This window comes from Megalopta genalis, chromosome 10, assembly GCF_051020955.1.
Source record: "Megalopta genalis isolate 19385.01 chromosome 10, iyMegGena1_principal, whole genome shotgun sequence".
NCBI lineage: Eukaryota > Metazoa > Arthropoda > Insecta > Hymenoptera > Halictidae > Megalopta > Megalopta genalis.
In genome coordinates, this window is record NC_135022.1 from 9,060,875 (window position 1) to 9,088,572 (window position 27,698).

The 27,698-nt window shown below is 52.1% G+C and overlaps 1 protein-coding gene across 4 annotated transcripts; it reads left to right on the plus strand.

Moving 5' to 3' along the window:
- The first annotated feature begins 180 nt into the window (after nucleotides 1–180).
- Nucleotides 181–27,619, plus strand: LOC117222742 (GTPase-activating Rap/Ran-GAP domain-like protein 3). Of its 4 annotated transcripts, none has more exons than XM_076524823.1 (18): nucleotides 4,183–4,319; nucleotides 17,742–18,191; nucleotides 19,178–19,244; nucleotides 19,654–19,737; nucleotides 20,847–20,928; nucleotides 21,371–21,489; nucleotides 21,569–21,633; nucleotides 21,933–21,999; nucleotides 22,113–22,215; nucleotides 22,313–22,411; nucleotides 22,880–23,092; nucleotides 23,176–23,447; nucleotides 23,753–24,038; nucleotides 24,437–24,891; nucleotides 25,148–25,484; nucleotides 25,565–25,651; nucleotides 26,012–26,281; nucleotides 26,636–27,619. In XM_076524823.1, exons 2-18 carry the CDS (start codon nucleotides 17,836–17,838, stop codon nucleotides 26,887–26,889), a joined length of 3,216 nt encoding a protein of 1,071 aa, XP_076380938.1. In that variant the 5' UTR covers nucleotides 4,183–4,319; nucleotides 17,742–17,835; the 3' UTR covers nucleotides 26,890–27,619. The 4 variants fall into 4 exon arrangements, with proteins under 4 accessions (XP_076380936.1, XP_076380935.1, XP_076380938.1 ...); XM_076524822.1 differs by lacking the exon at nucleotides 4,183–4,319 and adding an exon at nucleotides 15,290–15,795; XM_076524821.1 differs by lacking the exon at nucleotides 17,742–18,191 and having other exon boundaries at nucleotides 181–4,319; nucleotides 23,792–24,038.
- The last annotated feature ends 79 nt before the right edge of the window (nucleotides 27,620–27,698 follow it).

Sequence of the window (27,698 nt, forward strand, 5' to 3'; positions counted from 1 at the left end):
CGAAAAACGGTGACCAATGAGAGGCGAGCTCGGCTGGCGCGTCAGCCGTACTCGATTCTCATTGGTCATCGTTTTTCGTTGATAACTCGTTAACGGTGCCTCGGAGAACATTTTTGCAAAGGAAGAAGTTGTTTCGAACGATCCGAGGAACCCGCCATTTCCGGATTGCGAGACATTTTTGGGACACCTTGTAGACTGTTGTAAATCGATGCGAAGACGAAAGAAGTGCGAAACAATGCATACGAAGACGATTATTTGGTTCGAACGATGAGCGAGCGAGCTGCTAGAGCAAGCCGCTATAGTGGCGCGTCGTGCCTAAAAAGTTAATCGTTCGCGATCATCGATCGCGACTCGCGCCGCGCTTCGACGCTCGCGTGTACTTATTCTATTTCCGGCCGAGCTTCTTCGAGCAAATACAATTAATGCGGGAAACGGATTGCGCGCAACGTTGTGCAATTCGCAGCCTATTATTGTTCCCTCTAAGTCTTTTAGATAGTTCTTAAAAGAGTTCGTTCGCTATACGCGGTCTTACGTAAAAATAGGAAAGACGACGCGAAGGCCTCTCGCGAGGCGTTCTTGTCGGAAGTTGCCGAGCTACGAATAAGGAGAAAGGGACAGGGCCAGATGTCCCTGGACGATCGCGTCGCCGTCGCCAGTGGGACGCGAGGCGAGCCGTTCGGGGATCTCTTCGCTTTTGATTCAGGGCCTGTCGAAGCGGAGGATGCTCCCCGTTTCGTCCGTCGTCGATTGATCCTGCTTACAGCCGGCGACCGAGAGAATCTCTCGACGCTCTCGTCCGGCGGACTCTTTCCCGCCGAGTTCTATTAGGTTGATCCGCGAATTATCGAAACTAGAACCGGCTCGCGAGTTTAACCTAATTCGCAGTCGACGACGAACGCAGTCGATCGTTCGTCGCCTTCGCGATTCACGGTCGGACCGAGAGAAAGGGAAAGAGAAAGAGGGTGGAAAAGGGAGGAAGCTCGCGCGGAGTTTCCGTGATCGATCCTCGCGGAAAAAGGACACGCCTCCCCGAGAGCGGTCGCGTTGTTTTTCGAAAAACAAGTCCCCTCTCGATCTCGACGCGATGTACGACTCGCGACCCGCGACCCGCGACCCGCGACGCGCGACGCATGCGTTCCCCGATACACGCGGCTCGACGCGACGCGGCACGGGGCGCTTTCGCCCTTCGCGGAATAATCTTGGCCCTGAATCGAGCAGTCTTCGACGAACGACGCGATGCTCGCTCGCGTCGCGTCGCACCCTCTCGAAAGATCCTTCGTTTCCCCACGAGATTCGCAAGGAAGATCCTGCAAAATCGCCGGACACGGGGGCGCCTGGTAATCTCGTCGAAACACCATGGGACTGCAATCTCCAAAATCGTCGATCGTTTTCGAAGATCGTAGCGCCGGTCTGCGGACGAACCACCGAATCGTCGTCGGATAGATCGAGCAGCTTCGATGACGGAAATTGACGATAATGGGTTCGAAAAAGTAGAGAACAAAGAGAGAGAGAGAGGTGCGACAACCGGTTCGCGCGTGTTCCCGACGAAATTTTCGCGAGAGACGAACGCTGCCAACGGAGGAGACGCGTCGCGTCGTCGTCGTCGTCGTCGAGAGAGAGAGGAACGACGACGCTTCCTGGCAGACTTCGACGAATTTAACGAGCTTGCGCGTCGTCGCGTCGAACGCACGTGGTGAACGGAATTCGTCGGACGGCGCGGCCGAGTTTCTCTCCGCCGCCGTTGGCGAGCGATTTCGCGAACCGCGACGACTCCTGTGACGCGACTGTTCGACGCGTAACGAGGAACGCGCTCCGAATTAACGATTTTTCTTTGTCCCGGTACGCGCGCGACACCGGTGCTCGCCTTCGCTCGCTTCTCGCCGAGTCGAGATCGATCACGAAATCCGAATCGGAAGCGTCGAACAAGCTCTCGTTCGAATTCGATCGCTCGTCGAGGAGCGCGAGAAACGCGTCGCGCGGCAGCTATTTACCGCTTCGAACGAGTCTTTCGATCGCAATTTCCTGCTAATTTCTTCCGGCCGCGGGCGTCGCAATCGGAAACCGCGACTCGAGAAACGTCGTAGATCGACGTAGAATCGACGCGTCGCGACACGATCGCAAACAGATTTATCTGGCTCGAGTACGTTGCTACCGATACGCGACGCCGATGTTATCGAGAGTACCTCCTACAGGGACGCGGAAGAAAGAAATATTTTCTTTCGTAGACGAGAGATCCGCGCGTACCAACAATTTTTGGTCGTCGAGCAAATCGTTTTCGAGACGAACCGAAGAAAAGCTTAAGTCCCGACACGCGCGATTTTTATTCGGAAAAGTGGTCGTAACGATTCGAGGCAGTCGTTTGGTACTCGGCGATGATCCAAGCGCGTTCTAAGAACGTCGCGTAAAACATTCGAACGTCGGCTACCGCGCTCGACGCGAATTCGTTCGAACTCGAGTTACCGATTAAATAGATCCGGTGTAAACGCGGAAATGCAGGCGCCGAGCATTCCGCTCGCGATCGCGGATCGTTACACCTTCGCGTACGCGAGCCGGTGTTATCGGTCGCGCCGAGTTTCTCTCCGCGTCGACTGGTAATCGCTTAACCGGGCCACACGCGGGTTCCATTGTAATATGCCGGCTCACCGAGAAATAAATCCGATACACTCGGAATCGTCGTCCGGCTCGATTGCCGCGTTTCTTCGACCGACAAATAACGTCGGCCTTCGACGTAACGTCGTTATTTACGAGAACGATATCCGGAAACAAATGTTGGAAACGCAGAGCGAACGGTAATTCTTTCCCGGTTGCAACTATTTTCCATTTAAACGTACGATCGCCGGTCGAACGACCGATTTCCGATCGTCGATTTTCGGATCGTTGAAATTGGAAACGCGCTTTTACGAAAGCTTTGAAATTATGCGTTTCTTTGCTCGATGAAAAGCGCACCGAGTCCGAGAAACCAAAAGCTCGAAGCTTTCGTAGAATTTCAAGACGCGGAAAACGAAAATGAATCGTCGGGAACTATAAACAGGCGTGCGTACGATCTGGGTCGAAATCGAGCCGAGCGTCGAATCGACTTTCGATCGGTTCTCGAGACGAGATACTCGAGCGCGCGGCGGAGAATTTCTACGCTCGGCCGTATTCGAAGCGGCGAACTTGGCCGGAGATAATCGTTACCGTCGGCTTCCCAGCGAAAATCCGTCTCGCCGTTCGTCTTTTTATAGTCGTCCGTGCGTCTAATAATTTTCACAGGTTCGCGAGTAACGCGAGCGCGCGCGAAAGGACGCGCGAAGCCGGCGAAGGCGAAGGCGAACGCGAAGGCGAACGCGAAGGCGAACGCGAAGGCGAACAGATCGGCCCCGAAGGGGAGTCCCGGATCGCGGCCGGATCGATCCCCGAATCATCGAAGCGCGTAGTTGAAAAGGGGGTATCGGCCGGGGAGAAAGTCCGATGATCGGAGAGGATCGGTGGGACAAGAGGACGATGGTGGGGTTGCCGCCGGTGTTTCTACGACGCTCGCTCTCAGCGCGGTGGCGAACGACGCTGGATGGTGGGGCTGAAGGGTGGCGCAGTCATTTATGGTTGCCGGTTGATCCGACGGGTTCAGTTCTCTGTCCGAGCAACAGCGACAAAAAGCTCGCCGACCGAACGAGCGACCGGTCTTCTTCTCGCCGAGGGCCATCGATCCGCGCCGCTTCGGCCACCGCGAATCCGTGAATCCGAGGCTTGCGAGAAGAACAAGAGAATCCGAGAAATGGCGAAGGAGGTTCGGCGATCCACGGTGGGGCGAACTCGATCGGCGAACAGCCTCGTCTCCGCGTCGGCCGTCGATCGCGCGATCGTTTGAAATCTCGCGAGAACTTTGGCGAGTCGCGTTTGGCCACCGCCGCCGGCGATCGTCCGTCCGCGTCCGCTCGCATGTCCGCGGGATTCGTTTTCCCCGTCGCAAAACTGTCGTTCAGAGCGCAGCATGTTCCCGAGGAGGCGGCGAGCGGTTCGGAACCGTTCAGGCTGAAAGGGCCCGGCTGCTCGAGAGACCGCGCGAGCCCGCGAGAGGATGCAAGAGTCTCGGTCGAGCAGCAAGAGAACTTGCTCGGTGCCATCTCGACGAGGATGACTTCGCTGAGACGGTCCGCGAACCAGTCGGCCAGGGAAGGCGCTTCCGGCAGGAGGCACGCGCTCGCCGGGATCAGCTCGAAGAGCATGAGGAGCGTCCTCCACGCGCCGACCGCCCCCGGCTCGCCTCTTCGACACCGCTCCAAGTACGAGCTGAGGAGCATCAGCTTGGAGGGCACCAAGGTCCTGCCGTGGACCGCACGGTGAGTACGCGCTTTTATCCTCCGCTTTTATCCTCCGCGATCCGCGGTCCGAGGACTGCAGCGTGCGAGCCGCGGGCGCCCGGTCGACCCGCGCCGACCAAACCCGCCGTATCGAATCGAAAGGTCGAGCCGCGTTTCGCATCGATTACCTTTACCGAAGTTTTTACGTTCCGCGGAATCCGATGAAATTAGGAGCGTATCGACGCGGCGATTCGTACCGCTTTGGCGCGCCCGAGCGGCCCGCGGCCATGCGACCGCGATTCGGTATCTACCCGGTTGCCTAGTCTCTGACCCTTTCTCCGGTCGAACCGCGTCGCGCCGCAACAGGTAATGCTTCCCGCGAAGCGCGACTCGCAACTCGCGAGTACGATGTGTACTCTGCGTGCACTCCGACGGGCAACTTGTGGCCGAACAACCAATTAACCGATCTAATTGCCGCAAAGTTCGACGAGTTCTCCGCGTTCGAGCAGCAGCGGCTATCGCGCGTTGCTGAAAGGAAACGAGCCGCCCGAGAGGCGCGACGTGGAAGTAGAAAATCGAAGAACGAACGAACGCGAACGTTGTTTCGCAAAATGATTTCGGCTCGAAGCGAAGTATCGTTCTAGAGGAATTGTCAGTCCCGTGACTATTTATACGCTCGTACAATTCGATCGTTTGCACGCGCGCAACGCGCCTTTGTAGACTATTATCGATGCTTCGAACGCGTTTTTCTCGAAATAGATTCCTCGCGACTGGTCGGTACGATTTCGAAGGAGGCGTTTTCTCATCGATTCCCTTGGAATTGAAAAACGCGCGAGAAGACAGCGTTCGCGCGCGTCGGACGCCTTGGACGCCGAGAACGTAACAACTGGGTCTCTCCGTGGATAAGTTTCCAATTGGAAAAAAAGAAGTCGATCCGTAGACCAGAAATACATAATCGCTATTTCGAACTCGCGCGTCGTTGTTATTTCACGCTCGACGTCGACGTCCCACGGCCGACCAACGCGATCTTTTCGCTCGCGTAGAGGGTGGTGCCGATCGCCTCTGCGCGCGACTATTAACCTTTTAGGTACGGCTGAATTCTGCGCGAGACTATTTCTCTGGACGACAGAGAGTCTGATACTGTATATTCTGTCTGTATATACAGGATGTCCCAAAAATGTCTCGCAATCCGGAAATGGCGGGCTCCTCGGATCGTTCGAAGCATCTTCTTCCTTTACAAAAATGTTCTCCGAGGCACCGTTAACGAGTTATCAACGAAAAACGGTGACCAATGAGAGGCGAGCTCGACTGGCGCGAGGCGATCGAGCCAACGAGCGGAACCGGGCTTCGCAAGCTGGTCGGCCGTACTCGATTCTTATTGGTCACTGTTTTTCGTTGATAACTCGTTAACGGTGCCTCGGAGAACATTTTTGTAAAGGAAGAAGTTGCTTCGAACGATCCGAGGAACCCGCCATTTCCGGATTGCGAGACATTTTTGGGACACCTTGTAGACTGTTGTAAATCGATGCGAAGACAAAAGAAGCGCGAAACAATGCATACGAAGACGATTATTTGTTTCGAACGATGAGCGAGCGAGCTACCAGTGCAAGCCGCTATAGTGGCGTGTCGAATTGAAAGATGACATCCGCGAAAGCCACTATGGTGGCGCATCGTGCCTAAAAGGTTAGATGCAACGAGCAAAAATTACAAATTCGTGTGCCCTTCGAACGGGAAATTGGAAGCGTGGCAAAAAGACGCAAGAAACGAACGGCTTTGTAATTATTTGCGGCGAAGGTTACAAGGTTCCGCTAACGAAGGAACGGCACGAAACGATGCAAACTGTTCGAGGAACGCGAATCGGTCGTTCTACTATAATTAAGGGCGAACAATCGGAATCGCGCGAACACAGAATACCGACCGATGCGGTAGAAAGAATCGAAGAATCGTAGTTGTTGCATCGCATTGTTCACCGGAGAAGAATAAACGGACAATGCGCGGTCTCGGGGCCTCGCGTTGCTTTCCTTCCTGCCTTCCGTGTTCATGGAAGAATAAAGGACGGTTGGAAAAATTCGCTAGATTTTCTTTAATTTAACCCCGAGCCGAACTTTGATCTCGACGTATTTCCGCGTAAACGGAACGACACGCGAGACCCCATGGTTATAGAAATTATAGGAAATTCGAGATTTTTCACGGCGAATACGGAGATTTTTCTCCGTCGCAAAAAAAGTACGATCGAATTATTTTAGCGTGTTCGAAAAAAACGCTAAATTCTTCGTTCGACGCCGTTCGACGCCGTTCGACGGTCCGCTCCGAGGAAAATTTTAATTCGTAAAAAAAAGATCGTGTCTTTTGCTATTCGACGCGTTCGATTGCGAGATCGCTTTAGAATTTTCAAACGTCTCGGTCGGAGAATGTTTCGCGTATGAAAACTAGAATCTCGATCGCCTTGCACTCCGGTAAAGTATTTCGGATGGAAACCGATGTTAACCAGCGCTCGACACGCGTCGCGACAAGGGTTCCCCGAGGAAAGCGATTCTAATCCATAGTAAACCGTAGGAACCATGAGTTTGCGCTTCCAATGCGCTCCGCGGAGCGTGATAACCAGGTTACAGGCTACAGGCTACGGGCAAACCGGTTGAAAATTCAGCAAATTTTCCTAGGAAAATCGTTGGGTATATCGACGACGAAAAATGCTTCGATTCGACGGCTCCGGGCTATTTTTACGCTGCTGCATAAATAATCGCGCGTACGTATAGATTAAAATCGAGCACCTTGCATGTTATCACGTATGAAGTTTCCACGCGGAACGCGTCACGCCGATGGTACGTGAAATTTATTCGATGTTAGCGTTACCGCTTATTCTCGGGGCATTCGGGTACCGATCCGCGCGAAAAAGCGGCGAAGATCGAGGAGGATCGCGGTTCCCGCGTGCCCCGAAAGTCTCGCAATCCGAAAGTGGCGGGTTCCTCGGGTCGTTCGAAGCAACTTTTTCCTTTATAAAAATCTTCCCTTGGGCATCGTTAACGAGTCATAGACGAGAAACAGCGACCAATGAGAGGCGAGCTCGGCTGGCGCGAGGCGATCGAGCCAACGAGCGGAACCGGGCTTCGCGCGCTGGTCGGCTGGGCCGCCTCGCGTCAGCCGTACTCGATTCTTATTGGTCGCTGTTTCTCGTTGATAACTCGTTAACGGTGTCTCGGAGAAAATTTTCGCAAAGGAAAAAGTTGCTTCGAATCACCTCGGGAACCTCCCGGTTCTATTTTCATGGAAAATCGAGCGTCGCTATATACAGTCGTCCGTTTGTCCGGTTAGGAGAGGCACCGCGCGTCGATCTCGTTCCGATAATCGGCCGTCGCGCGGTTATTCCGTCGATGACAACGACGACGAGTAACACCACGGGTACGAGTACAACAACAACCGAAACAAACGGTAGCAAAAATAATAATGAGACAACGCGAACGTGAAAACGGCTGTACCGCGAGGAGAACGGCGGCGGCAGCGGCAGCGGCAGCAGCATCAGCAGCAGCGACAACAACGACGACGTATCGGATTTTGACGCTCGCCTCTTTATAATTAACTCTTTTGCTATCGGCCGGTTGGTAGTCTCGGCCGGCGAAGTCCCTTTTGTACCGCGTGGATCAATTTCGATCACGCTCGACCAAGTGGAAGTCGACCGTTGCCGCATCTCTCGGCCTCCGGCCACTGGACACTGGACAACTCTGGCCAGTGGACAGAGAAACCGAGGCGGACGGGTCACGGGGCACGGGGTGCCGAGCACGACCGACCGTAGAAACGGGGCGAAAAGGGACGACGAGGGGCGACCGGGGGCGAAAAGGGGAGAAAAGACGCGGCAAGGGGAGAAAAGCGGAGAAAAGGGACGCGAGAGGAATAAGAACGAATATCGGCTCTCGAACGTATAGTGGAAATCCGCTCGCGGAAGGTGTGGCCGTGGTCACGGATAAGGGACACGGTTTCGCGGACCGAGGACCGCGAGTTTTACCCGGTCGATCGCCTGTGAAATCGCGACGATCGCTACTCCCGAAAGAAAACGCGAGCTCGAAATATGAAACCGACGCGATCGCGAATCTTTATCGTTTACCCGGATCGAAGCGAACGGAGACGAAGGAGAAATTGATTTTCGTTCTCGAAGCGATCGATCGGACGATCTTCTCTGCGGTGTTCGACGTCCGGTGTCCGGACTCGGGATATTCTTTAAGATGCTCGACGAAGCTTGTGAAAATCGAAATTAATTCTCGGAAACTGGACGGTGAAACGACACGACGTTTAAAGATTATTGAAATGAACGCGAGAATTTTCTCTGAAAAAGTTGTTATTCTTATTTCGTTTTCCCGAACGCGTCGCATGATGCTGTCTCTCTTTCATAGGAAACAAAAACGGGAAGAGAACTAGACCGTTTCCGATTACTTTGTCTCGCGGACATATCGAGAATTGCGTCACCTCGATGGCCCGCATCCGCATCCGCATCTACCGCACCGTGTTTGCAACGCAGCGCCGAGTATCGACCTTGCCGGTGCATAACGAAGCTTTCATAGGCGCGTTGTTAACCTTTTAGGTACTGAATTTAGGCTGAATTCTGCGCGAGGCTATTTCTCCGGACGGCAGAGTCTGATACTGTATATACAGGGTGTCCCAAAAGTGGCGGGTTCCTCGGATCGTTCGAAGCAACTTCTTTCTCTACAAAAATGTTCTCCGAGGCACCGTTAACGAGTTATCAACGAAAAACGGTGACCAATGAGAGGCGAGCTCGGCTGGCGCGTCAGCCGTACTCGATTCTTATTGGTCATCGTTTTTCATTGATAACTCGTTAACAATGCCTCGGAGAACATTTTTGTAAAGGAAGAAGTTGCTTCGAACGATCCGAGGAGTCCGCCATTTCCGGATTGCGAGACATTTTTGGGACACCCTGTAGACTGTTGTAAATCGATGCGAAGACGAAAAAAAGAAGTGTGAAACAATGCATACGAAGACGATTATTTGGTTCGAACGATGAGCGAGCGAGCTACCAGAGCAAGCCGCTATAGTGGCGCGTCGTCCAGAGAGATTACATCCGCGAAAGCCACTATAGCGGCGTGTCGTTCTAAAAGATGATATCCGCGGAAGCCACTATAGTGGCGCGTCGTGTCTAAAAGGTTAAATAATGGGCCAGCTTCGGCGCCGAGCCTGCTACGAGCTTTTAGCGTCCCGAGCAACGTATTCTAAGTCGTGTAATCTTAAATCTTTCACGCGTACGAAAACGATCTCGATGATGGAGCCGGATCGACGATGAAAGTAGGGAAAATGCGCGAATTGATAACTTGTAAAATATACGCGCTATACAAACTGACGATTTATAATAGGAACGGACTCGGCCTTTCGCGAGCCGAATTCGACGATCGCTTGAAATTAATTAATAAATTTCTGGTTATTATTCTGCGAGAAAGCGTCGTTGGTAGAAAACGAAGTCGAGCTTGTTCAAACGAGTCGGCTAAAATATCGAGAATCTGTCGGTCCTTTGATCGAAAAAACGGCGAGCCGACGGTTTTCTCGAGAAAAAGAAAGGTGGCGAAGCAGCGGCTAGCGGCCATCGTTTGACGGAACATTAAAAATTCGACGCGGCCCACCGACCGAACGAATTAACGCGAGAACCGTTCCAGTCGGATCGCAATTGAACCTGCGTTCGCGCGGGAGTTAACTATACTTTCAGACGCGATCAACCTTTACTAACCGCTCGATCGGTTCAATCAAAAATACTGCAAGAAAATCGTAGAACGCGTGTCGCGCGAACGACAACGGTGTTTCTGCTTCCGATGAAAAATTCAAATTTTACGCATCGATCGTCGAACGAAACTGCGCTGTCGCGTATTTAAACAGCGTCTCGCGGGCAACTGGAAAAATGCCGTGGAAAATGCGTTGAATATTTTTCGATCGTCGAGTATAAATCTCCAAACAGAATTTCGTAGCGCGAGCGAGGAATATCGTTCGATCGGTGCAGAGAACAGCGCGCAGAGCGTACAGGGGTAGCTAATGGAACGAACAAAAAAGGCAAACCTTGGAACAACGCGTACGCGCGCGATTTCGTATTCCTTTTACGGCTTTTACGTAAGCGTAGATAGAAGCAACACGTGAAAACGTAGCCGCGCTCATCGATTACGAGACCTTCCCCGTCGTCGCGTGGCCTCGAGTCGCGCCGCGACGAGGTACAGTAATGTCTCCCAAACTGACGCTCGGATCGTGCAGAAAAATGGACAATTTCGGAAGAGGAGATACGATTACACTGTTCGACACGATTTTTGTGTTCCTATAGCCGCTATGAAATTCTTGTAGAGCTTCGCTTCCTACATGTTGCCGTCGAACATTTTCTCGATCTACTCGAAATGTATATCGTTCCGACACTTTTACCGGGCCGTTTCTTCTTCAGAAATGTCTACAGAATCCGATCCCGGGTAGAGTTTTCGTGCCGAACAAAGAACTTTTCGTAAAAATACAAAAATATTGCGCAGAAACTGCTCGCGTCGACACTTTTCGAAACTTTGACATCGATTCGTTGCTATTTAGGACCAAAAACAATTAATAAATTGCATGCCACTATATTCGGGAAACTTTCCACTATCTTTCAACACCGATTAGAACTTTCTAACTTTTGTACTTTTCGTGCGTTACCTGATTTTTGTCGAAAATGTTGGGTTTTTACAAAAGTTCGTTTATTTAAAAACACCGAGGGTGCGATGGAGCGAAGCTCTACAAGAATTTCATAGCGACTATAGGAAACCAGAAAAAAAGGTTTGATTTCGTCGGTCAGTGAATTATCCGTGTCTCGAATAACTTTATCTCGTTTTTATAGTTGTCGACAATTCGTAACTATAAAAACGAACCGCAAGGATCGAATAATGGTATCTCCTCTTCCGAAATTGTCCATCTTCGTGGACAATCCGAGCGTCGATTAGAGAGAGAGACATTACTGTAAAACGATCACCGAAAATTCGTCGCATTCGATTGTTCGATGCGCCAAGCGCTATTCTCTAATCGTGCCGAAACAGAAAGTACCGTTTCTCGTTCGGTCTAAAACGTTGTTGTCGGATTTCGTTCGAAATCATCGTCGGGAGCCCGAATCGATATCTCCGACGATAGCTAAAGCTAAAATTCTGTTCGATATCGATCAACGAACGCTGTTTGCTGCGTTCGCAGGAACAAATAGTATAATAACAAATAAAAAAAAGAAAATAGTATAATAATAAAAATTGATATTTCGTAGCTTCTATTCGCAAGCTATCGGTAAAGTCGTGCAAACGATAAGAGTACTGCGGAGTGCAGTTCGCTGGACAAGATTACCATCCGAGAGAGGAGCCGAAGAACGTCGGTAACCCGCGCGACGATTACCAGCGACAGGTTCGAAGACGCGGCATCGTTTCATCGACCAACAATGCGAACCGACGAAGGTTTTTCCAAAGTTTCGGCCACCAAAAATTGAGAGAGAAAAAGAGAGAGAGAGAGAGAGAGACCGAGCGAACGAAACTGGAAACGAATACGTGTCGGAAAATTGTTCCAGCAGCTCGAAGAGGAAAACCAGGGACGCGTCGATCGACCGACCAAAGGAGCGACGAAAGGGTATCGTTCGATGGGAAGAGGGTGGCCGTGGCCGGACGAGGATTAAAAGGGCAGCAAACGGAGCAACCGAATACCGGGAACGGGCAATCGATACGATACGGTAAACAAAACGGGGACATCGAACCGAATGGGACTAAAGGGGAAGACCGAAGAGCGGAGAGCAGAGCGATCGGGTCGCCGAAAATCCCGGCTAATCCGTCCTGGCAGAAGCCGAGAAAAACGGGGGGAGACTTCGCGGCGGAAGTCGGCTTCGATTCGAACCGACCGGCGAGGCTCTCGTATCTCGATAGGGGTCTCTCTCTCTCTCTCTCTCTCTCTCTCTCTCCTCTTCTCCCAAGAAACAAATTAAGAGAATCGAGCGGAGGACGAGCCAGCGTACGCGCCGGGGGAGGCCGGAGGGAGAAACGGCACCTAAAACGCAGGATCCGAGAAGGATCGGAAAAAGAAGATCAACGTCTGCTCGGTGGCTGTGCGGCGGTGGCCTAGTTGGCGGTTCGAGAGAGACACACCGCGCTGGCCCGGCCCGGCCCGGCCGAATCCGCGTTAAGCCGCGTACACAATGGGCCGCGCGTCGCATCCGCGAACCCACGTCGCTACTTTCTCTGTCGTAGAATCCGCAGTCTAAATTCTAAATTCTAGAATATCGCGTAACCTTTCGAACGCGAATATACGTCGAATACGGATATGGCAGACGCGTCTGTGATCGCGTAGAAATCGATCGGCGACGAACGAGCGTCGATCGAGACGAAAGAAATCGTAGCGCGAATCGGGTTAACGCTTCGAACGGCGCGCCGGCGACCTCGACGATTTTCGGCCGCGCGAAATCGCACGACGAAATCGCAACGAGATATCAATTTTTATTATTTAAATTATCGCTACACGAATTCGTGAAAAGCGACGAGGTTCCGGCAAACAAAGCGTCGAGGAACGTCGGGCGACTTATATATATTTGTCTTGAAACAGTCTTACGGCCTGCGACGTATTCTTATCCGTGTTTGCTGCGATCGTCGATAGGTCTTATCTATTTTCCACCGAGTGAAATTGGGACGCCTATTAACGCGTTCGCAACGCGGAGTCGGGATCGGAAAAAAAGAAAAGGATGGCATCAAATTCTGGGAACGAAGGTAACCGAAGAAAAATCGGGGAAGAACCGTTTTATCGGGGAAACGATTTAATAAGAAGAATCGCCGATCTACGCAGCCGCGAAAGATAGTTGTTCGCAATTCGGAGTAGAATTTAACGTTTCGAGCGAGATATAAAACGTGGTCGCCGAGACCGACTAGACGCGGGCTTCGATTCTATTTACACTCTCCGGAGCATCCTCGATTTACGATCGCTCGTGACAGCAAATTGTTCGTATCGTATCCGATAACGAGCTGCAAAACATTCGGATAAATGTCACAGACGCGGAAGTGGAATCGCGAGGTCCGATAACGGCTCGGTCGGCTCGATGTTATTCGCGAGAGCCGATGTATGCGCGTGTATCAAAAATCTTAGAAAGTCGGAAAATAATGCCTCGCGAGGACGACGCGGAAATTATATCTGGGACGCGCGAGCAACGATGAAATTGCGAAATCGACGATTCGAATTTCATCGAGAAATTATGGGCGCCGTTAAACTTCTGCAAACGGCGAATACCGCGTAACGCGAGTGTGTACCGAGCGAAGTAGGTAAACACGCGAAATTGCACGGGAGCCAAGTTCGGTGCTGAAAGGCGCGTTTAACTCCGGCTACGGCGACGCAACCTCCCCGATCGCGAGCGGAAAGTTTTCGTCGCGACGAAGGGCTGCGCGCCGCGTTCCTCCGAAGTACTTGGTACCGGTACCAGGTACCTAGTACCAGTACCTAGTATTCGAACTCTAATGTCACCCCGTCGCGTCGGCTCGCGTCGAAACGGGCTCTCGCCGAGTCGACGTAGCAATCGCGATCGGAATTTTCGATTATCAGCCCCCTTTTGGATTTTGAAAGCGTTCGAACCAGCAATCCCTGTTCGGTTCGAAGATCGAAGATAGTTCTGCATACTTTAGTCTGGTCGAGAATTTCGGGTACCACCGAGAACAAACGAGATGACATCGATTAACCCTTTGCACTCCGCTGTCCCCTCTCGTGGGACATCGTAATTCTAGCATATCGCTCGGATGTCCCCTCTCGTGGGACATTCAAGTTTATTAGCGATTACGGGGAATCGAGTTATTTCGGCGCAACTTTTTCAGACACGCGTGTTTCCCTGAAGTTTTCTCTTGAAACGGCGCAAGAAATCGAATGAAAATATAGTAAAATTACTAAGATATATGCAAGAAATGTCGGCGGGTTTTGACGAGAACGCGAGAGGCGTGCTCGCGACGGTCCGAGCACTTCGAAGGCGCCATTTGAAAAGAGCGATAAGGCAAGTTTGTAGAAGAAAGGTCGGTATGCGAACGTAGCACGCACCGTACAGCGAGATTTATAATCATAAAATCTGGAGGAAAAGATTTTCAAAACTGAACTCGGTCTGGTTCGAAGCGTCGAGCGGTATAGATAGATCCGACGAGTGAGAAAATCGGGAAAGTGATTCTTCTCTTGGTAAATAAATTGTTCGGTAAAAGTTTTTTTGGTAAATATATCATCTTGCGAGTTAGTAATAACGATTAGAAATTTTCAACCTATGTATTTATTCGTATTTTTTATTAGAACAATGGCAAAACGTTCGAACACGAATGAGTCTCGTGACACAAGTACTGGCGAAGACGAGCTCCGGATAGATAGATTTATACAGATACGTTAGAAAGACTAACTGTAGAAGGTTTTCTTCTACGAGCAACAAGGCAACGAGAGAAAGTGTTCGCATAGGCAGCGATTGCAACAACGAAACGAAATTATAAAACAAACGATAACAAAATCATAAAAAATAAAATATTGATTTGTTTGCAAATTTCTCGATTTCAGCCAAATTCGTACAAGTCCAATATCATTATAATACGTTAGCTAGTTCCAAAAGCATACTAAATAATACGATGGTCTGCAAATGCCCGTTTCTGCCGAAAAGTGGCGCCGAGTAGCTGGTAGCCAACGTCCAGAATGGTTCGGAGTGCTAAGGGTTGAAACCCTTGAACGATCAGGGACCGATGACGATCGGACCGAGTAAGGCCGAAAAACGGCCCGATTTTCGGGGTCGAATCGACAATTTTCTTCGACTCCGAGGAATTCGAGGATTCCGGAGTATCGTGGCGGTGTGCACGTAGCTTTAGGGAGGCGAAGTTGCGGTAAGACAGAAAGCACGAGAGAAAGACGAGCCCCGACAGAGAGACCAGTGCGGTGGAGCGAAGCGGAGAAGAGCGAAGAAGAGAGGAGAGGAGAGGAGACGAGAGGAGAGGAGTGGAGAGGAGAGAAGAGGAGACAGGGGCGGAAAAGAGAGCCAATGAGCTCGACGACGCGGCGCCAGTCGTCGAGTCGCCGTGTTACTACGAGTAGTTGCTCTCTCACCGTGACTCGCCGCCTCGCTGCCTCTCGCTGCCTCTCGCCGCCTCTCGCCGCGTCCTCGTTCGAAAAGGGTCGTGTCCTGCCGCCCAGCCCGCCGCCAGTACAGTAGGGGTTGCAGACCCGAGGCAAACTCGTCGTTCGTTCCTCTCGTCGTACTCTCTCGTCCCTCGACGACCGATCGATCCATCGATCGATCGATCGATCGAACCACCGAACACGTGCGACATCGACGAAACTGTGCTTTCCGGTTCAATCCCGTTTCGATATTCGTTCGAGTTCGGTTATTTCGTTCGTTCCATCGGCGAACGAAACGTCCACGACCGCGTCCGCGTCGAATCCGTTGCGATCGACGCTGTGATCCGAGACCACTTGGATGCGTCTCCTCCGCACACGGCAGCTCCGAGGCTTCGATCTGGATCCTCGATCGACGATGGACACTTGATCCTTGTCTGTAAGAACACGAGTGCTCCCTCGATAGATCGCTCGGACGTTGTTCGGCTGTAAGAGGGTGCGCGTCGGTTTTTCCAAAGCTCGGCTCTCGGCGAGCCTCGTTTCGTCGGTTTCATTTTTCGTTCGCGTTCAGAGGAGAACACGGCAGCTTGCGTCGATTCGTTAACGAAGGAACGCGTTCTTCCAATTGCCGCGTACTCGAAGAACGGAATACGATGTTCTCCGTCGTGTTTACGCGGACCCCAGATTACTCGCGAGCCGGAGCGATGGCACGCGTTCGCGTTTTTTACATTTTTGGGCCAAAACGTTTGGCCCAAAGTACGCTGCTAAATCGCTAAAAAACAAAAAAATGCTATTCTTGGTGGCGGTGATCGAAGGTTGGCTTTCCTCCGATTCTTCGATTCCCGACGCATAGTCCCGCTGCGTCGAGAAAGCTGCCGCGACCGTGCGATTCGAAATTCTTCGATGGACGCGATTTCGATATCGCATCTTTTACTCGTCTCGAGTCTAAATTAAATTCTATTCTATTTCGTTATCGATACATTTAAAGATCGTTAAAGAGAATATGGACAAACGGTAAGCGTCTTCTCGTTCGCTTAGAATTTGTTGAAGACGGCGGAGTTTCCATCGTCGCGGTCGCGAGAGAAAAACTCTTTCGAGCCGTTATTTTCCGACCGATCGCGCGCTATTCTCCCTTGCGAGAGAAAAAAATCGAAAATGCGAAGGCTACATATACGATAACGCTGCAACGGGATATCGCCGGATTTTCGGCGAACTTTCCTCGATTCGAAGCGCGGCGCGCAAGAGACAAAGGCTATTGTATTTTTTGTCTTCTCTTTAACTTGTTCCGTAAAGACAAAAAGCGGTATGTATCGGGAACGCCGTTGAAAGGGAAGTCACGAGTGGTTCGCGGGAGTAAGAAGATACAAAGAGAAATCGGAGGGTAGCGGCGCGACGTCCCTTCTTATCGTCGAACCTAAGGGTCGAGGGGCAAAATGATGCGCGCGCGACGCGTGGATCGGGCCGATCTCGAGAAGAATTCGTGAATAACGTTGCAATTCGAAGCATTTTCATCCGAAACGGTTCCCGAATATAAGTCAGAATGCGCTGGAAAAGAGCAAGTTTCCAAACGACCGCGAACGTTCCAAATTAGCTTCGAGAAGCTTCGCGAAGGCCGCGTCTCGATAACGAAAATTCGCGAAGGAACGATTCTGTCGTTTTTCGTCGGCCGTCTCGCGTGCCAAAAAGTTCGGGGCATTCGGTTCGATCGAACGAAATTGGAAGCACGCGTTCCTCGGTCGACGCGACGTCGAGGAACAGCATCCTCGAGGATCGTCGAATCGCGCGAGCAAACATCGCCGACTCTTCGTTTCGTGCTCGCGCTTCCGCTTATCCATTTGGCGACCGACGCCGATCAGCCGACAACGAGCTCTAAACGCGATCGGTACACCGTTTTACGATAACATTGGATTTATTTCAACTTCGTACCGATCTCTGTTCCACGATAACACGGACCGTGGATCTTCGCGCGTTTATCGTTTATCGACCCACGATAGATGGATCGATTAGCGTCGGTCCGATTCTCGGCCTCCGTACAAGCGCAAGCCGCTAAAACGATGAACGATTAAACTTTTACAACAAAATGGCAATCCATTATTTTCCGAAGGAGAAACCTAGCGATCGATCGAGCAAACTTTTCTCGCATTTTTCTAAGAACGGAAACGAGACGATGTTCGCGAGGATCCACGGTCTACCGATAACTTGACGATCGAATCGGCAAGACCGGTCCCGGGTGGAACGTTTCGATGAAATTCGAGAAGATCCCCGAATTCGGTCTGTTCGACCGAATCGATGTCCTTGTCGCGACGCGAGTTCGCCAACTTGCCCGAACGTCGAGACAAAGGACAGCCTTGTTTCGCACGCGATCGAATAATCGTTCTGGGTCAGTTTCTTCGACTGTTCGACTTCGACGACGGCGAAAGGACCGAGGTGCTAGCGAGCGTCGGGGGTCGGATCGGACCCGAAGCCGGGCCCGGGGAGGATGCTGTGCCTGGACATGAAGCTGGTGTCCCGGCTTCGAGGCGTTTCGCTGTCGAACGGTTCGTCGGCTTCGACGTCGGCGACGAGCGTGTCACCGGTCCCCTCGTCGACGACCTCGGCCTCGGTCTCGGCCTCGACCTCGACCTCGTCGACGACGACGACGGCCTCTCTGGAGAAGCGCAAACGAGGCAAAGGAAGAAGGGAGACCGGCTCGGCGACGGAAAGCGACAGCGAGGAGGAGGAATCGGTGCCGGCCGCCCACGAAATGATACGGAGGAACAGATCCAGATCGGTTTGCGTGTCCGCGCTGCCGTCCACCCAGCTCGGATACCTCCATCGAAGGGCCAGTCATCACGTGTACGTTCTCATTTCATTGGAAGCTTCGTTGCGTTTCGTTGCGAGCTCCGTCCGAGATTCCGGAAACGCGTTTCATTCTCGCGGTTCGTTACCGCGAACGATTCGTAAATGCCGACGGACCGACGTTTCGACGAGTTCGTCGAGATTCGCCCTCTCGATTTCAATTCGGGTGCGGTTCGGGGACCGGGCGAAGACTTTCGAAGGTTTCTTTCAACAAAATGGACGACCGCGAGCCGGCAAGAATTCCAGAAATATCCCCGTTTACACGTCGTCGAATCGACGCTGTCTTCGGCCGATCCCGCATTTCCGAAATAATAAAATCGTCGTTATTATAGAAACAAGTGGATCGTTCTGTCGAACTTTCAGCGAACGAGGAAGAACTTGAAAGAATAAAATGGCGACCGGCTCGAATGCGACCGTTCGACGCCGAAGCGACTGGCGCGCGTTGCTTCGAAACGACCACGAGATTATGAATTTGAATAATTTTCGAATAGAACACGTGAAACAGGGCCGGTACGTTTAGCGTGGATCGACCAGTCGATCCAAACGATCGCCTCGAGAATTAGTTTGCCGGACTTTGCGTGGACTGGCGCAGGGTGGACTCGGGCGTATTCTACGCGCGGTTATTAATACCAAAGTCATCGATACGACGATGGTAACAAAGGCTTCTCTATCGCGCTTGTTTAAAGCAAGACCGACGCGGGAAGAATAGAGTGCTCGAAAGCTTGGGATTTTGATCGGAGCCGCGATCGAGCGTCTCTCGAATTTAGCTAAGCAACGGGTTAATTGTCGCGATCCAGGGTCGTACCTGGCAGACTGGCCTCATTAACCCAGTTACTCCGCTAGCGAAACGGCCAAGAAACCTTCGCGTCCGAGGATACCGGGAACAAGTATCTTTCTCTGTCGCGTCTTTTCTCTTCGCTTCGTTTTGTCTTTTCTTCGAGACTGTCTCGGTAATCGATCTGCGAATTTATGGGATGTTCCAGAACCACCACGGATGCGATTTCCAGACGAGGTGTCCTCTCCAGGCGGTACTATGGCAGCGTCGAAATGGTGAGCGTCGAGCATAATTTTCCAAGCATGTGCCTGCGACGAATTCGGAGTGGCTCCGAGATCGGCGTTTAGTCCGTGGTCCGTACACGATTCGAGCACGATTCGTTCTTTAGTTTGCTGCATTTATGAACAATTTGTTCCACCGTGATGTTCGCTGGACGATTTTTAGCGCGGATACAACGTAAGCGCGAGTGGTGTACGGTCCGAATGGCATTCGTACGATAAAACCAGGTATTTTTTCTATCGAGCGATCTTAGCACGTGTTGATCTCGCGACGGTAGGCTCGATCTCGATTTCGGTATCGACGCGTGAAAGAGCCGCTCCGAAATTGGAACACGCGGTCGCTCGTCGGACACGGAGGGTGGCTCTCGCGCGGTTGCTAATGTCGCCCTTTGAAATCGCCTTTTAGCTGCCGCAGATCGAGCAAGACGGCTCCGACAATGGCAGAAGATTTCGGGTCGAAAACGGCGATTCGCCCGGCGAGAAAGAAGAGGTAAGAGAAGAACAGAGCGTAATTATGTCTCTCCGCGTCCCGTCCCCATCCTCTTCTTCCGACAGCCATCTTTCCCAAGGGCTCTTTGGGGAAACACGGTTCGCAAGCTACCGATCGACGAACGAAATCTATTCGAGACTGTAAAATTCTATACGCAGAATCTGTGGAGTTTATTTCGGTACAACTGTAATTTCGGCAGAATTTTGATAATCTTCCGCGATCCTAATTCGCTAGATGATTCGAAATTAGCAAACGTCTGTCTCGCGACGCGAATCGACGACGAATTCAAAATCGCGGCGCGATTTTTTTTCGCGGAAAGTCGAACATCGCGGCGCGTAACGCCTTCGATTTTGAACGGTAACTCGTCGCCGTTGTCATTTTCTTTTTTTCTTTCAATTTACCGAGTCCAAGGTGCTCGTATTTCGTGGAGAGAACAAGTTCGTTCGAACGATTTCTGCTACCTTCTCGTCTATCTAGTCGAAGCACTCGAAGCTGCGACGTTCGGTTGCCGTCGACGTCTATGTATGTACCTCTGTTGGAAGAAGTCACGTTCCGCTTACGTTTCTAGTGGCGCAATTCGGTTTCCGGTCAACGAAAATATCGACGATCCTCCTCGGAGGCGCGTTCCGCGAGCATCGAATAAACTGCGAGCGACTGTTCTCTTAGAACACGATGAGTCGACTTGGTCTTTTTAGAAATGGAACGGTACAATTAGGCCGCAGCTACGAAGAAAGCGTGTTTATGTGTTCGTAATACGGAGGAAAAACGCGACGCTGAACGTTCCGTGTTCGAGCACGAACATCTTTGGTCTATTATATTATCAACGAAACGCCGGTATCGAAAGTATCGTTTGAAACAATGTTCGGAACGAGTCAAATATTTTATTCTCGAAGGCGTAATTATTTCGAAGAAATACGATGTTTCGCTCGTGTCGAGGTTAAATTATCGAAGCCCGTTCCCGAAGATCCGATCGAAAAAGCCGAGAGAAACGAGCCGATTACGATTAGAGAAAAGCACTCCCCGATTGCTCGAAACTCGAAACCCGTTTTATTTTCCCTTCGCTCCATCCATTACGTTGCCGATAAAAACCAGATCGTATCGTTGCGCAGATGTTCGGCTCTCCCAGCACACCGATATTGGAAAATCCCGAGTACCAAACGCGCTGGTATTTCAAGTACTTCCTCGGAAAACGTAAGTAAAAAGCGTGTCTACCTGCGATTTGAAGAGAACCTTGAACAAGTACGGTAATATCTGCCTTACCGACGCTCGGATTGTCTACTAAAATGGACAATTTGGGAAGAGGAGACACGATTGTTCGAGCCTCGCGGTTTATTAAACGAGCCGCAAGGCTCGAACAATCGTGTCTCCTCTTCCCAAATTGACTATTTTTGTGCGCGATCCGGGCGTCGATTACAGAGACGTTACCGTATACTGTCCGGTCGGCTGTTCCTACATCGATTCGAGACATCTTCTCCGAATCGACTCCGCGTTTTCGAATCGTTCTTCGAGTCGTCTTCTATTCTCGATCAACGCGAAACCATCTATACTCTGTATTCTATATTCTCTCGTTCGGTGACTTAATAAAAACGCGTTTCGCGCGCGATCGCTAATCCGTTTCGTGGTTTGTCTCCAGTGCACCAGAATTACGTGGCCGCTGATCAAGAGAGAAATCCTTTGTTTCTGTCGGTGGTAACGAGCGAAGTCAACGAGCAAAGTGTCCCTCATTACAGAGTGATTTTGTGGAGGAAAACCGTAAGTATCGTGGACGCGACGCGGTCGTCGCAAGAGGCTTGTAGAATACAGTATAATGAAAGGGGAACGAAATGTTCAGGGCGCCCAGAAAATATCGCTGCCATACTCTGCGAACAAGACGATCACGATCAGACAAATTCTCAGGCAAGTATCGCTATCGTTTACCCACGGTGATCCGATGAATTTTCTTCGTGCTAGAAACATCGATTCTATCCCCTATGTAAACGTCGGAGGAACGCGTTCGTTGAAATTGCCAACAGACTTGTCTAAATAGCCGAATAAATTCTGACAACGTCGATTTTAATATCTCTATGGCATATCGTGCGACATTCGTGTTGGCCGAGAAAGCCGGCCGAGAAGTTTAGGGTCCGGAGGAACGGAACTCTGCCGGGTGGTTGTTGGTACACGACGCGATGTCGAACAATTGTGTGATCGAATTTCAGCAACTTCTTCGGACTGGAGAAGCTGGACAAAGCGCCGCGCGAAGTTTTCTCGCCGGATATACAGAAGGTGAGCGACCCGATCCTATTATATCCCTAACCCCGATCGGACCCGTAGCCGTATCGATAAACCATATAACTCGATCGAACGACTGTGTACTGAAAACAAGTTCCGCGCCGCAGGACCTGCTCTTGCTGGAGGAGCAGGAGGGCTCGGTGAACTTCAAGTTCGGCGTGATATACGCGAAAAAGGGGCAAATCACCGACGACGAGATGCTGTCCAACGGTGAGTTGTAAATTGCTCGGCGGCGGTCGGGAACTCCGACGAGAAAATAGGTCGGCCGTTGTTCTACGCGTTGTACACGGCGTCGTCTCGTTTACAGAGCAGGGCAGCTCGGAGTTCGACAACTTCCTGGAGATCCTCGGCGAGAGAATATGGCTGAAGAACTGGGACAAATACAGGGGCGGCTTGGACGTGAAAGGTATCCGGCATTTCTTCTATTCCGTTTGTCCGAAATCGAATCTTCCTCGATGCTTTCGCGAAAATATTTATTTCTCATCGTTTTTCGTTGACAACTCGTTAACGGTGCCTCGGAGAACATTTTTGTAAAGGAAAAAGTTGCTTGAAACGGTCCGAGGAACCCGCCACTTTCGGATTGCGAGACATTTTTCGGACACCCTGTACATACGGTATCAGACTCTGCCGTCCAGAGAAATTGCCTCGCGCAGAATTCAGCCGTACCTAAAAGGTTAATTATGAAACGTAGAAGCCGAAGCCGCCCCACTCTTTCGAATATCTACTATCAATTTCTCAGGGATATTCGAAAGAAAAAATCTGTGTAATCGATGATTTTTCGCCGCGAGCAGCTTGGCGCGCGCGTTTCGTTTAAACGTTTATCTAGAACGTTGCCGAGAACACGGTCGAAACTGGACGAGACCCTACGTTTCAGGCGACATGACCGGCAAAGAAAGTTACTACACGGTGTACGCCGGCCACGAGGTGATGTATCACGTTAGCACGATGCTGCCGTACTCGAAGGACAACCCGCAGCAGTTGGAGAGGAAACGGCACATCGGCAACGACATCGTCAACATCGTTTACACGGACGACCCCGACGCGATAGACGCGTTCAACCCGAACTGCATCAGAAGCCAATTTACCCGTGAGTCGTCTAACGTTTTGATCACCGGTCGGTCGGACCTTGGGAAACGGCGCGGCGATCGTGAGCCGAACGTTTGATCGCAGACGTGTTCGCCGTGGTGTCCACCGAGGAGAACAACAAAGGGTGGCGCGTGGCGATCTACTGCGACGAGAGCGTCCCCCTGTTCGGGCCCAGCCTGCCCTGTCCGCCGGTCTTCGAGGACCCGTTCACCCTCAGGGAGTTCCTGCTGGTCAAGCTGATCAACGGCGAGAAGGCAACCTTCAACACGCCCACGTTCTCCAGGAAAAGGGAGAGAACGCTGGACGCGCTCCTCAGGGACATGTACCAAGAGCACACGCAGGAGAGCAAGAGCAACGTAAGTTTCACCGAAACTCGCGTAGAATCTCCTCCAGAAAAAGGCCTCTCCAGTAGAACGTTCCTTGTAGAATGCTTTTGCTTCGCGACTCGCGTCGCGTCGCGTCGGGCCGCACCTAGACTCCGCGCCTCTTCGGCGAAAGAAAGCCTTGCGATATAGGCGTTCTTTCGGATCTTTTTCTTTGTCGTCGCGACCGATAGCCTGCCGCTGCTGGTAAAACGGGAAATGTAAACGCGCAAAGGTGCCGTCGGCTGGCTTCCCTTTCCCTCCTAGTAGACCCTAGCAGGCCGTTGCATTTTTCGCAGAGCATGTTGAACCGACGAGCTCTGTCGGATGTGGTGGAGGCTCCAGGTCGACGTCGCGAGGAAACGCGGGCCGTCGAGATGGTGCGCGTAGGACAGGCCTTGAAGCTCGAAGCCATTGTCCGAGGATTGGCGCCGACATCGTTGGCTACGGCCGGCCCGTTGAAGCCCAGACCTTGGGAGCCGAGATGCATCTATCCGGACTTCCCGCACGAGGTCGTCTGCGGAGACGTGTGGCTGGACAGCAAGGTGGTCCTCGCTACGGAGAACGGCACCTTTCTGATAGAAGGTAAGGATCTTTCGGTTCGTCGTTTCTCGCTGGCCGTTCGTTGTTCGCCAGGCCGCAAACTTTCGGTAGCAACGAGAGAACGCGGTCGAAACGATGCGGAGAAATCGAACGAATGTAGGTGCACGGTATTTTCCTGAACCGAAACAGCGTCCTTGAATTTCTTCAGATTTGTTCCGATAAGATCGGCTGGAGAAGAATCGAACGGTATCGATTAGAATCTATCGGGCAAAATATGTTAGAGGATCCGCGAACGAGAGTTCGATGGTTCCGCTACCGATCTCTGCCATAAGCGCGCGAGAAAGATCCGCGGTCCAGCGAGAATCGTCGAACAGACGATAACGATAACGACGACGACGACGACGACGACGATAACCGTAACCGTCCGCCGAACATTTCAGACAGCCTGTCCCATAGAATGATCTTCGACGAGTCCGTGCAAATCAAGCAGCTGGACGTGGTGGAGCAACACGGTATACTATTGTTCCGCACCGGAGACAAAGGAAAAGAGAGCAACGTTTACGTGTTCCGTCTGCGAGAGTTCGAGAACGCCGGCGGCACGGCTAACAGGTCGGCGGAGGTGTTGAACGAGCGCGACGACGATCAGGATTGCGAGGACAACGGCGACGGAGAGGACGTCGACGACGACGCCGACGAGAGCGAGGACAACGATTTCGAGAACTGCTCGAAGGCCGCTGCGAAATTCAAACCGGTGGCGATTCGCGCGCGCGGACGCGTTCGAGCGCGCCCGTTGGCCGTCAGGGGCCGATCCCACATCAAGGACAGAAGGCTACCGAGGACCAGAGGCTGTCATTTGTACACCACCACGATGCCCGGCGGATCTCATCTGCGCATGGTATGCCTTCTCTTTGTCTCGTCGATCGTGCTTGTTCTTCTTCCTCTTTCTTCCGCTTCGCCGTAGTTCTTGAAGAACTCGTGACCGAGAAGGAAACGATCGATCTCTTCAATTTCCTCCGATTCTCTCGGAATACTCGACGAAGAAGAAGAAGAAGAAGGAAGAATCGATTTCCCAGCCTCCGCTTCTTCTTCGCTGTCCTCGCTCGAAGAGGCTCCTTTCTTCGAAACGATAAGAGAGTTCTTTCTATTTTTAGTGCGTGGCGGTCGGCCGTCGATTGACGGTGCTGCAATGGAAGCACAGCGTGGCTTGGACAGCTTGGTGTTCGACGGCGGACACGGACACCGTGGACGGTTTCACGGTGCTGAAAGAGTTGAACGCCAGCGAAGCACCGTCGTTGGTCACGATGATCGAGGGCTCGGACGCCGCGAACGAATGGACCCTCTGCTGCGGCGTTCGCCACCATTTCGAACTGATCTCGGCGTCCGGAAGCACGAGGACCGTTCACATCGACGGAACGTCGAAGCCGCACCTGGTCGCCGCTTTGGACCTCTGCGAGGACGAGGAGCCCGAGCTGCTGCTCTGCTACAACAGTGCGTAGACAAGCGTTATCGAACGACGATCGCCGACCGTGTGTACGTACGGGTCTTAACAGAGTCTGTCGCTTTCGCAGACACGTGCCATTTCCAAAAGTTGCTCGAAGAGAACACCGCGCCGTCCGAGTTCGATTTCAACTGGAACTCCGTGCCAGCCGATATAGGTGAGCCACCCTTGGGACTCGGTCGTTGCTCCTCTGACGACGCATCGACGGCATCGGGAACGAAACGCGAGGACGTACACGTTATATTCGATGAATTCGATCGCATCGCCTTCGGAGGAGATACTTGGATCGAACGATCGCCACCGAAGGCATCGTTGCGATTCGTCGCTCGAATCGGTCGCGATAGTTGTAGCGCGAACGACGATCTCGACGGGCACGGACCGATCCGTGGACAAAAAAAGACCATAATTGGTCGAACGGATCCCGCTCGAGAAAACAAAGGGCCACCTCGGTGCTAGTTTCCAGGGTCTGGTCGGACCGAAACCCTTACGATCTCTACCGAGAACAATTTTGTTGCAGCCTGTGCCTTCCCCTACGTGATCGCGTTCACCAAGGACACCATGGAGATTCGACTGATAATCAACGGGAACCTGGTGCACACGATGGCGATGCCGAACTTGAATCTGATCACGTCGAAACAGGACATCTTCTTCGCGACGACCGCCCCCGAGTTTCTGCCGGGGAAGTGCGAAAGAATTCGGCTGGACGCGAAGCCATCGGACAAAGAAGAACCGGTTTCTAATCCGCCGCCTATCCCGCAGTCCTCGTCCTCCCGATCCAACTCGCAAAGTACGTATCAGCTCGACCGGGAGAGAGAGATCATCATTTTCCAAAGCGTTTCTGTAACTCGCATTTACGCGATATAGACGATTTTGCAATTCGCGCGATCCGCACGAATCTCGATCCCTCGATCGGCTCGCGTTTCGTCGCGTTTCTTTTCGTTTCATAAGCCTCCGTTGGTTTCGCAAACGCGGTCGCGCCTCTTCGGGAGCCGATAACCTTTCTTTGCCGTTTTCGTTGGAAACGGTGCTGCTCGTTGACAACGGTCGGAAGAAGCCGTCGGGAATAAGCGGTCGCTCGCGATAAAAAATGCCGTCGCACGAAGGTAGGCGAAAAAGTCCTGACCGTGCCGTTGCTCCGCAGATGCCCAGAACGATTGGAAGCCGATAAGGATCTATCAGATACCGTTGCAGACCTTGTCGAGGAGCAGCCTGTCGACCTGCGCCCAGCGGCGATGCCCCAGCCCCGTAGAACCGGAAGTCACTTCGGCACCCCCGACCTCCGACAGGACTTTCCTCACGGTGGAGCCCCACAGGGCCGTCAGTCGGTCCTGCAGCAGCAGCCCGACTCCGACACCGACCAACCTTTTGCCACCGCACTCCCCGCTGAGAAAATAGGTCGAGTCGAGGTCGAGTCGAGTCGGGGTCGAGTCGAGATCGAATCGGTGCGAACCGATGCGACAGATTTCAGATTGCAGATTGCAGATCGCAGATTGCGGATCGCAGATTCCAGGTACCTGATGCTTGTGCCTCGGTTAGGATCGGCAACGGAGATGGTACAATGGCGCGGCGGCCGATCGGATCGGATCGGATCGGATCGGAACGGATCGGATCGGATCGGAACGAACGAACGACCGGAGCCGCTCGGCGACACTCTATGCGCTTAATTGTAGTTAGATTTACTGCCGTTGCGACGCGTTCTGCTATAACTATAACGTAGGTGTAACCGTACGCGCGAGAAGTGCCCTTGCCGCCGAGGCGTGAAAGACTGTCCGATCCATCGGCCGTGTTAATCCAATTAACTCGGTGTCTTTGGTCGGCCGATCGGGTCTCCAAGATATCGGAAATTTTCGGATATTACCGGCGAACGGTTTGATGAACGGGGATTATCGGACGGCGAACGACGGGGAAAAACAGCGTTCGTTAACTTTTCCCAAGTTCGCGTCTGTCCAGCACCCCCAACCCCCACCACCTCCCCGGCTGTGTCGCGCATCTTATTTTTAACAGAAAATTCTAAGCATAGCGAATTTCGTCTATTTACAATACTCCGACAACCGCCTTACGTACGTACACACAATATGTCCACATGTACATACAAACAGTGATCAATAAAATGTACGCCAATCGATCACCCCGCCAATCGATAACCGTGTCCAACCCAATAACCATTCCAGCCGTAACGCGCGACTCGAGCGCGCACAGCCGTA